We start from the raw sequence: 16,954 nt of genomic DNA, 5'->3' as shown, positions 1-16,954 counted from the left end.
TACTATTCATGTCCACACGCGACTCCAACAGACCAAATTCTGTTGGTATAACATGTGTCCGGTCGATAAAATCCTTCAGTTTCAATGTAATTTAACTCTAGAACTCCTTATTTCATTCATCTTAAACACATTTTTGTGTTTAAAAAAACGCCTGAACTGCAGTAACGGAGCCCAGCGTCTATCAACGCACGTGTTTATTTGTAAATTGTGGTGTCTGTTGATATGCATTGCTATTTTCTTTTTTTTATTGTGTATCTAAAACAAAAAGTCCATCAAAAAAAAAAAACAAAGGAAAAAAACTGGCAGCTGTTTCAGAAAAAGTGCAGTTGAAACCTGTGATGTTCAGAAACTGTTCAAACCGCAAAAAGATGGCAAAAATTGTGATTTTTCAGCTAATTTAAATGCAGTAAATTAGTGTAATTTTACAGTCAAACACTGTGAAAAACTGAACTGGACATTATTTTGTGATGTTTTGTTAACAACTGACTTCTTGTGTATTTTAGTTGCACCAACGTTGGAAACAAACAAACTGATCCCTGCTCTGTTTATCATCATAAATATGTTCAGTACGATGGTATGAAACAGCTAAAGAAACGTCTCAACGTTCTTTTGCTGAACAACCTTTCACATTGTGGTATTTTCTGCTCCTGCTTGTGTTTGAGCTGCAGAACATCAGGAACGTGTTGTTGTTTCCGTCTGTTTGCTTCGATTCACATCTTCACTGCGTCAAACTCCAAAGAAAAATGTTTTGAAATGGAACTTTGGACGTTTGGTTTCCCCTCAGATTGAAGCTTCACGGCCTCCAACAGTGAAGCATTAAAAACTGATGGTTCATAAACTTCCACTCGTCGGTCCGACAGAGGAATATTACGACTTATCTTTGGATGGGAACAAGTTTTCACACTTTGCTAGCAGCAGCCGCCCCCCTCCGTCCACTCACGTGAGATAATAAAAGCTAAATCCCCTCCTCGCGATCCCACAGAGCCTCGGGAGCTTTGCCGGATTGATGTCGGCCCCAGAGGGAGCGCCGCGAGCTGGTCCCGGGTCGGCTCGGGTCAGATCCTGCCCACCAGCGCCCCGCCGTCGTGATTACCCGCCAGTCAGCTCCTCAGAGCAGCTCCACATCTGACTGATATTAACTCTCCGCTCCACTCCTGCCTTCGCACAAACACTCGGACGCTTAATTCCTTTCAGGTTTCACTGATGACGCCACAAACCAGCAGAACCGGCGCTGCTTCCTCTGTCCCTGCGCTGCCGTGGGTAATTTTCCTACCATCCTGACCCCAAACGTCTACGCTACCCTGCAATTAAGGGCCCGGGGACGGTGAGAAATGACAGATCTGAGGTCAGTTCCTTTGTGTTTGGGTTGGAGGAGCTTGTCGACCATCTATCTTGTTTTTTAGCAGATTGTGTTGGAAAAGAAAAGCTCCACTCACAAACCACAGTCGATCAGCGGGCAGGCCTGAGTCTGTAGATGCTGTTCACAACAACCAGGCTTCAGTAAAACGGCGCTTTGTTTCAGCTAAAAGTAATTTTATCATCATTAAAAGTCGTTTTGCAAAGTAAAACTATTTATCTACAGTGTCAGCTACGTCCACACGTTGTTGTTGTTTTATGTTATGTTTATTTGTAGTGCAGCGACTGAGTTTGACCGTGTTGTTTCTCGTTTTTCTGTGTATTTACACTGTAGAACTAAATTCTAGCAGCAGGGTGCCAGAAAAAGTTCATCAATAAACAGTGGAATCCTGTAATGTCAAAAAACAGCAGAAATGGGGGGAAAAAAAGAGAAATGTCCATAAAAATATAGATTTTTTTTTGGCTGATTTACAAACAGTAAAAGGTGTAATTTTATGATCACACACTGTAAAGAAAAAAACAAAAAAACAAACAAAAAAAACAACAAATTGCTAATTGTAAAAATACAGATTTTTGAAGTGAACATTATTTGTAGTTTTAGTCTGTTTTTGTTTTAACGTTAACAAGAAAATTCATATATATTTTAATGTAATTTCACTTATCTACAATTTATTTTTTAAAGTAACAGCTAAAAAGTAATTTACCATTTTTTAGTCCTTAATATGCTTTTTTTTGTCAAATAACAGCAAATATATGTAAAATGATTAAATTGTTTGCTGGTGTAAATACCGTTATTTCAAAAAATGTAATTATACAGTCAAACTTTGTTTTTAAAAAAAAAAAAGAGTATAATGAATAAAAAAAATTAAAAAGAAACAGAGTTTTTAATGTTTTATTTCTCATGGTTTCCATCATTTACTTTTTCAGTAATTTTACTGGATATTATCTGTAATTAACAAAACAGGGAAAATCTGTAAGATAACAATAAAATAAATGTGTTCATAATGTTTTAAACATGTCAAGTTCTCTTTTAATAAACATTAAAAAACAATATCAATAATATTTCATAATCATAACACATATGATCTGATGTAAAATTAAGACTTAAGACATATTTTTATTTGGGAAAATTACAGTATTTTTATGAGACGGTGTTTTCATTAATATACTATTTAGACTGTCCAGCTGCTGGGATTTATTTAGTATTTTATTATTTAGTAATAGGTAATTATGTATGGTAGGTAATTATCATTCATTAAGCAATAAAAATAATAATTATTAGTAATAGTAATAATAATAATAATATATTTGACGCCCCAGCAGACCAAATACTAACATTTATTTTTGTACATTTACTGTATTTTGAACAGTGCAGCTGCTGCCCCCGTGCAGGACGACACACTGTCAGGAGTTTAGATGATAAACGGGCGAGCTGCAGGTAACCGCTATTGATTCCTGTGAAGCGGCACAGGGGCAGAAAACCGCCGCAGCACCAACAATGTCAAACCGCAGGCGGAAGCTAACCGGTATCGACGCAACGTTTAGCAGCAAGCTGTTTGTCTCTGACTGCCGTCGACGTCTGCAGAGACAAACGACGCCAACGGAGGAGTCGCTGAAGGACACGACGGCGGCCATGACGGCTCAGTCTGATCCACAACCAGCTCCACACATCAGTCCTCCAACTTATCACCGGCACCATCAGAGATCAGTCCGAGCTACAGGCCTAAACCCATCGTCACCGTTTGTCGTCGCTCGATGTGATTTCAGAAGTGTAACTAATAAAGAAGGTTTCATTCCTGTGTGAGAGTTTTGAACGGAGGCTGTAAGTGTCCCATAAACGTCCTAATTAGCTCCGACAGCTCAACACGTATGTAAACACACGGGCCGGCCGCTCGGCTTCACCTACACTTGTAAAAACACTGGAACACAGACGTGAGGCCTCCTCCCAGCCTGAAACCCGACCCGCCGGGCCCAAACAGCAGCCCGGTTCCACCCCATCCGAAGCTGGGAAAAGGGCGGCCGTGACCCCGACGCTCCCCGAGCCTGACCTCTGGGCTTAACGCGAAACCACAACAGACATGGACGTCCCGCTAACTGGAGCTAACGAGTGATTTAAAGGCTTGTTTTCGTGTCATGTTGTCCCTAAAATTTACAGCGTTTATGGCATTAGGCCTTTATTAGAAGGGCTTCTCCTGTTTTTTTCTACACCATGAACTAATGTGTGAGATGTTTAAGTACAAAAAAACAAGTTTTGTTGTTGCTTTTTCATATTTTTGTTTATTTTCCAAAGCAGCTTGCAACTCCAGTGTTGAAATGTGATACGGAAATACATATATATTCTAATTTTAGCCAAATCTGATCCCTCTATGGCATTAAATATGGGATGTTACGCAACAAAGGTCCTTAGATGGACTTTTCCAATAACTAATCAATGTTTTTATCATTCTTTTTGAATGTTTAAAGCTGCTTTTCAGTGTTTAATCATCATTATGAGGCGTTTTCCTGTTATTTACGACTATCTGATGAGCAAAAAATGTTATGTTGAAGTAGGTAAAACGAAGCCGATTGATTTTAAACCAAGTTTAAGTAACTCAATAAAGCTCCTGTGAGGTCGGGAACTCGGGTCCGATCTGGAACGAGTTCACTTCAGAAAAACCTCCATGCTGGTAATGAAGTGCATGAGACTTCAGAATTCCTTTTAAATGACGTGGAAACAGAACCTCACGTCTACGAATAATAAACTTAATAAAGTCATTAAAAACACCTTTGATTGCGGCGGAGAAGCTAATCGTTCTGAGTTGACTGAACTCCAGAACAAAGCTTCAAACTCTTGTGTTAACTTTTCAGATTACATAACGAGTCCCAAAGCGGACGACAAAGAAAACGCTATAAATACTGAGACGGGTCGTTGTGATCGCAGCAGCTACGGGCTTTAATCCAGCATCGAAGTTCTCGGGGAGACTTTAGAGGTAACGCGACACCTTCCTTTCGGGACATTGTTCCGTCGGTTTCCAGTCACAGAAGCACCGCAGACGTTACGTAGCGACTCAGACGATTGGAAGCAGCCAAACCGAGCGACTTGGTGTCGCTGGAGGTCGCGGCGGGGATCAGTGGGTCAGCGCAGCTCCGTCCAGCCGGGCAGCATCCCAGAGATTTAGCCACCTGTTCCAGGCTGATGGGGACTGAAGCGGTGCTCGTCTCTCCTCGGGGGCCTTCCACTAACTGATTGCTGAGCTTTCAGTCTAAAAATAAACTGGGTTTACTGACTCAGAACTTTTATGAATGAGGTAAAAATAAATCAAGAGGCTGCTGATTCAGAGACGTGGAGGCAGAGAACCGACCGGCTATTTCCTGCTTAACTCATTCCCCAGCGTTTCCCACCTAAACAAACGGCCTCCCTGATGCATATATTAGTGACTCACATGTGCCGATGCTTTTGTTAAGCAGCTATTCTGCGGCTAATTCCCTCTAAGAGCCATACATTTGCTAAGATGGCTAATGAGGCTAAAGACCCCTCACAGTGGGCGAATAGTCTCACAGCCAACAGCAGAAAAATGTCCCGGACCTGCATCTGACTGCATGTTTTTAACCAAATACCATGTGTATCGTCAAACAAATGTGCTACAGCTCTAGTTTATCTCTAAGTCATCGCTTCACTAACAGACAAAACGACGCCTCAGACAGGGACGATTCTTTCTTCTTGAGGTCATACAAGCGCTGAATCTTCTGCAGAAACCATAATTAAATCCATTTATAGTCTTTTATATTCTGAATTGTCAACTTTTGTGTTTCCTTTGACTTAAATAAAGACATTCTCAGCTTAAATTAATGCAAAAAAAGCCCCCAAACCCCCACAAATTGGTGCATAAAGCTTCACTGAAATGCAGGAAACACATCTGGTTTGAAAAAAGGTGTAGATTTTAAATCCCCCCTGAATATTTACCACATGTGTATTTATTACCATGAGTCGACACACGAAAGAAGAAGCACTTTTATTTTGAAATACCTACTCATAGATGCTGCAGTGCATCAGAAATCTGCAGAAACTTGAGCGCAAATCTTACTAAAACACATCTGAGTGATTAAAATCTATTTTTAAGAAAAAATACATTTAAATGTTTCGCACATTTAAAGAGGTGCCAAACAAGCGCCATGTGCACATTTGCAAAAAAAAAAAAAAGACAAACAAATACGTTGTTCCTGTATGTGTGTGATGAATCAGCTGCGATCAAATTAAAGGACGATGGTTGATCTTAAAGGTGTGCCTTAACTTTGAGCTTTCCTGCACAAATACAAAGACATTCTGACCTTGAATTGATGCCGAAAAGGCACAGATTGGTGCATCAAGATTCATCAGAAATAAGAAAAAGACGTTTTTGATGGTCAAAATGTCTTCACGTCTCCCCCAAATATCTACGTCTGAAGCTCCGTCTGTCTAAAAAAATGTCAAATACATGTAGTTTGACTTCAGGAGGTTAAACAAGAGACAAATTTCCCTCAATATTTAGAACAGTTGCTCTTGTTCCTCCGATAAAAACATCAAAGAAGCGCTTTTATTTTGCAAAAAGACGTAACGTTTACTCAGAGATGCAACAGCTGAATGTGCTACAAGTTTTGCACCTGAGCAGAAATCCAGGAGTTTCTAAATATCTAAAAATGAGCTCATCATTGATGACAAAGGAAAAAGGTGCCACATGCACATTTGCAAACAAAAGACAGACAAATAAATGATTCCTGTGTGTGTGTGATGAATCAGCAGGGATCGAATTCAAGGAGGAAAGTCGATCTTAGAGGATAATAACTGTGTCGGTCATCTGGTGCCTTCATTTTAAGCTTTCCTGCACAATAATAAAAACATTTTAGCCTTAAATTGACGCAGAAAAAGGACAAATTGGTGCATAAAGATTGATCAGAAATAAGGAAAAGACGCGTTTGATGGTCAAAATGTCATCACGTCTCCTCCAATGTTCAAACGAAGATCATATTAGAACTAAAAGTCACTCTAAAAGCTGTAGTTTTTCCACCCACAGGAGTGCATTTCAGGAATAAATCCCCCTCAACAGTTGCTCTCGTTTCCCCGATAAAAACATGAAAGAAGCGCTTTTATTTTGAAAAAGAAAAGCCATAACGTCCACTCAGAGATGCAACGACTGAATGTGCTCAAAGTTTTGCACATGAGCAGAAATCTTCAGCAGACATTTAAGTTTCTAAACATATAAGAATAAATTAAATCATCATGGATGTAAAGAAAAAAGAAGAAAAAGGTGCCACATGCAAAGACAGACAAACGATTGGTGTGTGATGAATCAGCAGGGATCGAATTAAAGGAGGAAAGTTGCCTTCATTTAGTGTTTTCCTGCACAAATAAAAAGTCAATTCGACCTTAAATTGATGCAGAAAAGGCACAAGCTGGTGCATAACAGTGGACCTTCTCTACATCCCTACATCTGTGAAACCCCGCCCTGGACCGGGAGTCAAACCTGCATCCAGGAGGACGTTTCAAACACACACCCCAAAGAAAACACACACACACACACAGATGGACGGACGGACAGACGACACACGGCGGCATCACGCCTCCTCTCCGGAGCAACAAGTCGACAGAGACAAGAGGCAGAACGAAGGAAAAAGCAGGTGACTTACCCGACTTGCGCTTGGATCCATAGTCCCTGAAGGAGAAGCAACACAAGAGGGACATGGTTAGTGACGGACCCACAACAAGTCACCGCATGCGGACTAAACCTCGAGCATGCAATCGGCTTTAGCGACAAAACGCCACAGTAAAAGGGGGGAATGAGGCTGCGAGGGAGGGAGGGAGGGAAGGAGGGAGGGATGACTTTGGCCGGCTGCCTGAAACTCCCCGCAACAGACACAAATCAGTCATGTGACCACGGCGGCAGCACCACCATCCTCTTCCTCCCTCCTCCTCCTCCTCGGTGGGGAGGAAGGCGACCTCTCCCCACGTCCAAACGCAGGAGGATCCCTTTAAGAAGCCTCTGCCTAATGGGCTCTAATGGGATTATGCTGAGCTATAGATCGAGGAGGAGGAAGGGGGGGATGTGTGAGGTCTGCTGTGCGGAGCTTCTGTCCTTGTCAATAGTGACTTTCAGATAGATGAAGGCAAAAAAAAAAAAAAAAAAAGGTGCTATTTATAGACAAGCAGACCTCCCTCCTGATCAGAACCTAACCTCAGATTTCGCCACGTCATCCCCGCTGCAGCACAAACCAGAGCCAGGCACAACTAAAAAACACCAGCCGCTCAAACTGTGTCGTCTTTCCCTAAAAACAAAAAACGTCAGGGATGTAGCAGATGTGGACGGTGATGAAACGAGGCCCAAAAACACTCGAAATACACCGAAATTCTGATTTAAAGTGGATTTTTATTTGGCCGACGGGTAAAAATGAAAGAAAAAAGTGAGAATGAACAGTCAGTGTGTTGGTGATGAATCTCAAACACCTTAATGTCATCAACAGTCTGTCTGCTCGTCTCCACCGGGATGCTGCTCCTCCACACATGGATCCAACATCTTCACATGTATTCACCGTTTCTTCACCACTTTGTCTGGACGTTTTGGGTTTTTTTTTTCTTCTGCAGACTGTCTGATGTTTTCCTCCTCTTGTTTCCTCCATTTACATCCAACAGAACCAAGAAGCCTCCTCCTCTGTCCAGGTGAGGCTCTTGGTTCTGTCTCCGTGACGACCAGCCTTGTTCTCTGCTCACATTCATCAGGAGGATCTTGGGGCTCTTTTGACCACATTGTCTGAGATTTTTCCTTGTAGAAGTCCTTGTACTCTTTACTCTGCTTCGCCCTGAGGACCTTAAAAACACCTGGATGTGACTTTATAGCCTTTCTAAGTCTTGTGAGCAGCCACGATGAGTAAATCTTTAGTTTTATCTACGACTGCATCATGTGTTCTCAGTAGATAGTGTATTAAAACGCTCTACAACTTGGTACCAAATGAAATGTCTGCATTTTGTCTTATATTTGGCACAATTTCAGGTGATGTGAGTAATTTAAAGCAGTGGTCCCCAACCTTTTTTGCACCACGGACCGGTTTTAAGCAAGAACATTTTCTACGGATCAGTCATCGCAGAATTTTTTCTATTAAAAAGTTTCATAAATTAATAAAACTACTTGCTAAATACGTGTTTGCTTTTCCTTACGGCTCAGTATCGAGTCTCTCCCACTTTCCAAAGAAGCTGAGACGTTTGTCTTCTACTAATTTCAGTGGCGGTTAGACTGACGGCATGAAAACTAATGAGTCCAGTGCGAGAAACAAGCGCAGACCGATGAGACAGGAAGACAAGCTCGTCATTTTTCAAAATAAAACACCATGCAGACTCCGCTGGAAATAAAAATAAACCAATAAAATGTTTTTTTTTTCATTCTGTGCGGCCCGGTACCACATGACCCACGGCCCGGTACCGGTCCGCAGCCCGGTGGTTGGGGACCGCTGATTTAAAGCACAGGATATGGCTCCAATTCATCATTAGCACCTGTAACACACTGTTTATCCACCTTGGTATCAGTTGGCAAGATAAAATCCCAAACACCGACTTGCATCCATCTTCAGGCTCCTTAGCCGACGCCGCCTTCGCTGGCAGAACACCTAAAGATCTGCTGCACGGCGAGTTGTCAGAAGGCTCTGGACCTCGAGGTCGCCCAAGGCTCTGCTTCAAAGACGCTCTGAAAACCTCTGGGATCAGCGTCCAGTCCTGGGAGACCGCTGCTGAGTCAAGAGATTCCTGGAAAGCTGCTGGTACAAAACAAGCCGAGACGTCACGCAGTGCCCATCTGAGGCCAAACAGGGAAGCACGCAAGTCTTCCCGACAAGGTCAAGCAGCCTCTGTACACATCTGTTCTTCATGCCAAAAGGACTGTTGCTCCTGCGTCGGCTTGTGTAGCCAAGAAGTGACTGAACATCCCATCAGAAGGAGGCCGAACATGACTTGTTTGTGTCATTACCAGCCCTTAGAGGAACAAAAAAATCACTCTAAATCAAAATGTGTTACAATTTATGATGATATTAATGATTTAGAAGCTGTTTATCCACCTTCTGCTACTTGTTTGTGTCATTTCCATCCAGAACAAACGTATTACTGAAACCAAAATGTACCGTTTGAGAATACGCCTATGTTGACATTACAAAGAAACGCAGATTCCAGGAAGAGATTCCCCTCAATATGTAGAAAATGTGCACCTTTCCCCCCATAAAACACAATGATGTTGACTCAGAGATGCCACAACATCTCTAGGAGTTTCTAGATGAATAGAAATTATTTCATCGCTGTTCTTAAATAAAGAACAAAAGACAGACGAGTGAATGAACCAGCAGGGATCAACTTAAAGGAGAAAAGTTGAGTATAAAGATCAGCTGGTGCCTGAATTCTGTGTTTTTCTGCACATAAAGACAGTTTCACCTTAAATTGATGCAGAAAAAGTGCAGATTTGCTGTCTGTAGCACACTGTTTTACCACCTTTTGTCATTTCCCGCCAGATAAAAATGGATTGATGAAACAAAAATTCACCGCAAATCAAATTTGGTCCCATTTTCTGGTGACATCAAGAGTTTAATATGTAAAACGAAGCTCAAATTCTTCATGAGCACAAGCAGCATGTTGTTTAACCATCATTTCTCACTTGTTTGTGTCCTTTCTGGCCAGACTAGATGACAAAAATTCACTCTGAATCTAATTTTGTCGCGGGTCTGAATAACTTAGCAGCGGGAGCGTCCTTGGTTCGCTCCCTGAGAAGCAGCCGGTTGCATTAACGGAGGGATGTTGTCGGGGGTGAAGCAGAGCGAGGTGACGCCCTCAACCTGCCCGAGGTTAATGGACACCTCTTGTCGGCTCGCTAATAAAGAGGCGACAGCAGCAGCAGCGTCGTCCATCGTGACACACAGCAGCTCTGTAGTGTCACCGTCCCTCCGTCCCCTGTGATCCGATGCATCTGCCTCTTTGTGAGCGGCCTCGGCAGATGAATGACGCCTTTATGCCGACCTTCCCCGCCAAGAATATGCTTCATTGTCACCAAAGTGGGACGCGGAGAGACGGGACTCGACCTCCATCGCCTCATCCGTCCATCTCGGGCCGCGCTGGACACGCGACCTCTGATTCACGAGGAGCTGGTAGAACTCGGGGCGACGGGCGGCGGCTTACGGCTTCTCGGCGGAAACCGCGCTCCGAGCAGGATGTTTGTCCTTTTCGCTCTCGACTTGCCGCAGTGGCATTAAGGACGTCCGGGGTGGGAGGGGACGCTTTATATCTCATGTTAGCTGCTTCATGTTTGCATTCTCCCAGCAGTCTTGTCTGTTATCTGTTGCAAGTCAATAGATTAGGTAAGCTAACGGCTAACATCATCATGAAACAGGACAGAAACGTACCTCAGCCGTTCCTCCTGTTATTGGCAAAGCTGCACAATCATGATTAAAACAGTGATCGTTTATGGATTTTAGGGGCAAAATATCTGCATGACACGTCTACACATACATAAACTAGGGCTGGGACTCATGAGCATGTAGGAAATAGAGCATCAGGTCCAGTATGTTTGTCTATATGGTTGATTTTTTGTTGTTGATGACGAGCACATCGAGAGGACAGAAAACAATGCCTCAGCTTCGATCAAATAGATTTTCAGCGTCGAGTTGTGTGCAGCAGGTTTTCAGATCTAACTCTGGGTAAGTAGGTTTTTGTCTTTGTTGAAAACGGCCCTTAAACAGTTTCTTCAGGACGGATCTCGCAGTCGGAACATGCACAAAGGTCGAGGTCGCTCTAAAACACCCTCTGCAGTGAGATAAAGCTCAAAGGTTGGACTTGTCTTCACCCGGAGGCCTGTCCGGATTTTTATAAAACACAATCATCTCACATTTCATTCATTTTCTGCTCTTACTTTGTGTTTTCGGTGCTGAATGTGGTATTAATAAAGACAAAAACTCTGCTCCAATTACACAAAACACAAGCGACCCGGTGTTGCCCCTCCGCCACTGCAAACACGGTTTTATTTGCCCGCTGGATTCCTGCTGGGTTAATTGAACAAGCTAACGGCAAACGATCGGCACGCGGTGACGATACAATAGTGTGGGACCTGGAAATGTGTGGCTGTAACTTATCGGGGAGGTGAGGACGGCGGAAAGCAGCAGCAGCATGAAAAGCACTTTTCTGTAGCAGCTCCCAGGGAGCCTGTTAAGCTATTCACGCTGTGCTCGGTTAGAAAGGCAAACACAACCTCCAACAAACAAGCTCCAATCAGGGGGAAAGCAGAGGCGTGAGCGCTGCTCCGCTTCGGCCTGAGCAGCGTTTGATTCCTTCCTTCTGATCCTGATAAAGATGATAAAGAGCCTTTTGTTTGTTTTGTGTTTTTTTTAATCCCGACACGCAGATCGGATCGACCGCTCGTGTTTTCACCGCCGCCATGAGAAGCAGGTCAAAGCGAAGGTTAGCTCGTGTTGTGAGTGGGCGGCATTAGCGCGCTAACACAACACGCGTATATAGCAGCTAATCTCTGGAGCAGCCAATTAGCACCTAAAGTCACCTAATTTTGTAGCAGCAACACAAAGCAAAGACGTTTAGCGTGTTGGCTAACTCGTAGCGGTGGGAATGCAGCTGGCGTTATTTTTAGAGGTACGGAGGCATCTGTGAAGCATTAGGCCGCAAAGGAGGGGCAGAATCCAGGGAGGATGAAGAGCACAAGCTGAGGGTCCAGAGTCGAACCGGTGACCCGAGTCCCCGCGGCTGAAACCGAACCCTTCCCTGGAGGCGAGCGGCTCCGGCTGCCAGCGCTGCTCCTGGAGGAGGAAGCCGGGGGTGAAAGGCGACGTGTAGAAAACACACGGCCAGGACGCTGCTTTATGTGTAAAACCTGGAGGCCAGGCAGTAAAGAGACGGTGTGTTTTTGCAGAGGCGACGCTGTTCTCCTGCGTCCTGGTGACAGATTACCGCACGCGCAGATGCTGCGATGCTTAATTATTCATGCAGAAACACACACAATTAAAAATGGATGTCAGTGTGACGGCGGCGGCGTTTTAATGACTGAGTCTGCGGATCTGTGGACAGAAACGCCGACATGTGGCCCGGTTACACGCTCTCACACGTGTGTCGTCACACTTTCCATCAAACGCTGACGTTCGGTCACAGCTCCGTGAAGCAGCAGCACTTTGGCGAACGTCTGATCAGCTCCACCGCTCCGAGCTCTCAAATCGAAGCAGACGTGAGTCCGGGTCCGTGTGGATCAAAGGTCGGCAGCGTTAGTCGAAGCAGCAACGTCTCACGATTACACGCATGAAAACCACTTGTGTGTTTTGGTGTCGCATCCTTCGACCAGTTCAAGTCTCTGTCACGGCGCTCCTTCACCAGCTGACGATGCTGCTGACGATGTCGCTAAGTTAAAATGCTCTTAAATAGAGAAAAATCAACACCCTATTATATTATATGACACCCAAAGTTACCCGACTAATTTAAATATTAACGTTAAGACCCTACAATATTTTAAATATTAAAAAATTTACCTGAGTAATTTGAATATTAAGGTTTAGATCCTACAATATTACCCATTATACAAATTTACCTGAATTTTTAAAAATATTAAGTTTATGATTCGATGATTGTCTTTATGATATAAATTGTTATTAAATATACAAAGATGCCTGACTAATTTAAATATCAAAATCTTACATTATTTTGAATAGTACAAAATTACCAAACAGTTTTAAATATTAATTTTAAGACCCAACAATACCTTTATAGTAAAAATGTACCTGAAAATGTAAATATTCAGTTTAAAGTTCTATGATCATCTCTAGCATAGAAACTGACGTCACTTATTTAAACATTAAATACGCTACAATATAATATATTATAGGAAACTACCTCATTTAAGTATCAGACATCAAATATTATGACACTACAGTTTTATTTATTTTGTCATTTACCTTACAAGTTGTAGTACTAAGATTATACAATATTTAAAATAATATAAATTAATCTGAGTAATTTAAATACTAAGGTTAAGACCCTAGAGTGTTATTTATTATACAATTTTACACGACTAATTAAACTATTATGGTTAATGAGCTGCGATGTTATGCGCTACATGATTTACCGGACAATATTAAACTTTAACATGTTATAATATCAGTTCATTTTAACACCCGACACTATTACAAATAATACAAATGTACCAGATTTATTTAAATACTAGGACACTAAAGTATTATTTATTTTTATACATAATTTATGTGACTGATTTAAAAAGAAAAATGTTAAACACCTGCAATATTATTTATTATATAAAAAGATAAATATGTAGGATAAGACCTTATAGTACTATTTATTAAAAATATCTGCCTAATTTAAACGTTCAGAAACAACAATATTGTAAATAATACAAATTTACCAGATACATTTAAATATTAAGACCTCACAGTATTATTTATTGTCCATCATTTATGTGACTGATTTCAAATTTGTGGTTAAATACCTGCAATATTATTTATTTTATCATTTACCTGACTAATACAAATAAATAATATCATCATACAACATATTTTTAATAAATAATGTGAAAAGGATGAGACCATATAATATTATTCATTCAAATATTTGCCTAATTTAAATGTTCAGACCACAAAGAATACACATTTACTCACTGATTTGACCCGACAATCATATAAAATAATGTTTTAATAACACTTATACTCATTATACAGATTTGCCTTACTAATGTATATGTGTTAAAGTAAATAACCTACAATATGATGTACTATACAAACTACCTACTGATTTAAAAATGAGATTTAGATCCCACAGTGTTGTACAAACCAGCCTTCATCGTCCTCATATGACTCCGTCTCTGTTGCATAATCAAAACACTTTGATCGCCCTCGAGAGGAGGACAAACTCGACGTTGCCGAGAGTTTTAGAAATCAAACACCTCTTTTTGAACTAAACATATGTTAAACATCCAACAGCGAAGCTTCACCACAATAATAATAATAATAATAATAATAATTACACCTTTTCTTGCAGAGCGGCGTCGAGTCGACAGAAATCACCGTTAAATTTGTTCTTCATACGAATAAATCAGCAAAAGAAGCCGAAAAAGTGGAGCAGCGGCTTTACTAATTAGAAGGACGCGAGCGTGTCGGCAGATAAAGCGCTAATCAATTTGTTTACAAGCATTAGCATAATGGATGGAACCTAACGAGTCTGGGCGGCGTCCTGCTGGTAAATAAACACATCTCCAGATTATAGCCGGAGCCTCTTCTACCCCCGCCTCACCCCCGGACCTCTAAAAGCCCTCCGGAGGCCCAGATGACCCTCCACCTCTGAGGCCACGACAGGACGGAGGCCCGGTGTGAGAATGAACGCTCCACACGGAGTTCAGGGAATCAATTAACCTCGACACGATGCGCACACGAGAGGACGTGAACAAATCTCCCCCCGCCGCATGTTTATCAACCACTAATCAAGATCACAGCACAAACAGCCTCCCAATCGATTATTCACCTTTTCCATTCGTCTCCTGATCGTTTCATTGATACAAACGTCCGTCACGGTTCCTGCCGAGAAACGAAACGACGCCCTCAGATGTCTTAATTTATCCAAACGACGAGAGATGTTCAGAAAAGCAGCACATTGAAGAATCTGGAACCACAGCTGCATGAAAAATGACTAAAATCTTTAATTTTTCTGTCAAACACTGTAAAGAAATACTAGTAACAAAATCTAAAAATAATAAAAATGTGAGAGCAGCAGTCCCAGACCCCAAATGCTCAATACTGTAATGTTCAAATGATGTAAAAATGGCAGAAAATGACAGCAAATTTCTGTCAAATTATTAGATTTTTCACAGATTTGGCATTTTTTTTTCTTTTAAGGTCAGCATGTAATTTTTTTTTTTCTGCGATTTTACTGTTATCTGTAATTTAACAAAACAGGGATAAACAATCTATGAAATAACAGTTAAAATAATGACAAAACTCCTATTTTATTCCCATTTTATGCAACTAAGTATTCATGCATAAATAATACGAGTTTAAAAAGAATTTGCTGTTTTTTTGTCGTTGTTTTTTAAAAAGAAAAATCCTTAATATACTTATTTACTTTTTTAAAATCCTGGATTTAAGTTATAATATCACACTGACTACAAATAATAATAAAGCTGGAAAATGTTCACATTAGAGCATTTCAGAAAGGTACAAATAAAAAGTTTGGCTTTCGTGTATAATATAAATAGTTTTCTTTCACGATTTGAGTTCCTGTTTAACTTCAAACCTACAAACTAAATCACATTAACCGACCGCTCAGCTCCAGGTACAGGTATTCATTAGATGAGATTTGTTTTCCTGTTTTAATTTTTTAAAAAAACAACATATTTTTGTCACATTTTTCTGCAGCACCTCTTCCATCTAAAATTCTTCGTTTTAGCGCCTGTCTCTTTAAGAAGCCACTCCTCTGCTCTGATTGGTCAGAAATGACTCCGGTAACAAAATTAACCAAACTCTCTGCAGGCGATATGCAAATGAGCCACATGATGATGTCGATACGTCGCGGAAGACAAGCTGAGACTTTAAACGAGCTGTTTCAGGCAGGTTTAACGTGACTTTTAACGTGCACAAAAAAGCAGAAATATCAACCCCAGATAGCATCATGTGGGTCTTTAAGTTCCACCTGCTTGAATAAAGACAAACAGGTGAGTCTCCTGTGAACACCAGCACCAGAACTGGACCCACTTTACACCAACACGTTAACACCCACTTACTCCTGATTAACACCCAACCTGTCACCAGAGGTAACCCCCCGCCACTCGAGGAATCCCCCCCCGAATCCGACCAATCGCGTGGCTTCCCGTCTTATCCGGGTAATAATCTGCTAATCTTGCAGCATCTCCCTCCTCCAAGGTCAAAGCCTATTGTTATTCATGCGGAGGTCTGGCGACGGGGGCATGATGAATGATGATAGCGTCACCCGAGTCTGACGCGGCGGTGGCCTGTGGAGGGCAGCGGCCGATGCTTTCATCATGGCTGAAATGCGGCATGCGCATATTAATAGAGAAATTTGTCAGCGTTATGGTGTGCCGAGGACAGATAATTCCATTTAGGCTGATAGTTATATGATTACCAACCGTGGGCCCCGGACAGATAAAACAAATCACTGGCCGCGTCGCCGTGCAAATTGACTCGATAAAAATGCAAGATGTGGGGAAAAGTGGCCGAGAGAGGAAAACTAACTAGAAGGAGGAGGGAGGGGTAGAAAAGAGACGAGGATAGCTGCTGCGGTGGAAACAGGAAGAGCAGGAGGCATAAATAGAGAAAGAAGGACATGCAGAGAAAGACTCGGGGAATGTGGCCAGACACTGGATGCATTTATAGACGGAGGGAAGCCCCGGGGAGCTTCGGAAACATGTGTCCGTGTTGGGAAGTACGCCACCATGTGGACAGTTTCCAGACGGGACGATAACAAGCGGGGGTTATTCTGCTCGTTGGTATTTAAAGGACGGTTAGACAGGTTTTTACCCAACACTTGAAAAACACTCACGGGTTCGTATGTGCATCGAAACAGTATTTGGGTTCTGTGATTGTTGAGTGGAGGAAAAATGGG

General features: G+C 41.9%; 1 protein-coding gene across 2 annotated transcripts in view; it reads right to left on the bottom strand.

The window, feature by feature from the left end:
* The window catches only part of sh3pxd2aa (SH3 and PX domains 2Aa), a 140,306-nt gene that overhangs the window by 53,873 nt on the left and 69,479 nt on the right, over window positions 1–16,954 (bottom strand). For both annotated transcript variants that reach the window (XM_008278999.1, XM_008279001.1), the window contains exon 6: window positions 7,000–7,025. In XM_008278999.1, coding sequence (XP_008277221.1) covers window positions 7,000–7,025 — 26 coding nt within the window. The remainder of the gene's footprint in view (window positions 1–6,999; window positions 7,026–16,954) is intronic.

This window comes from Stegastes partitus, unplaced genomic scaffold (genome assembly GCF_000690725.1).
Source record: "Stegastes partitus isolate 25-593 unplaced genomic scaffold, Stegastes_partitus-1.0.2 Scaffold141, whole genome shotgun sequence".
NCBI lineage: Eukaryota > Metazoa > Chordata > Actinopteri > Pomacentridae > Stegastes > Stegastes partitus.
The sequence above is the reverse complement of the archived record's forward strand: the minus strand, read 5'-3'. Positions and strand labels throughout refer to the sequence as shown.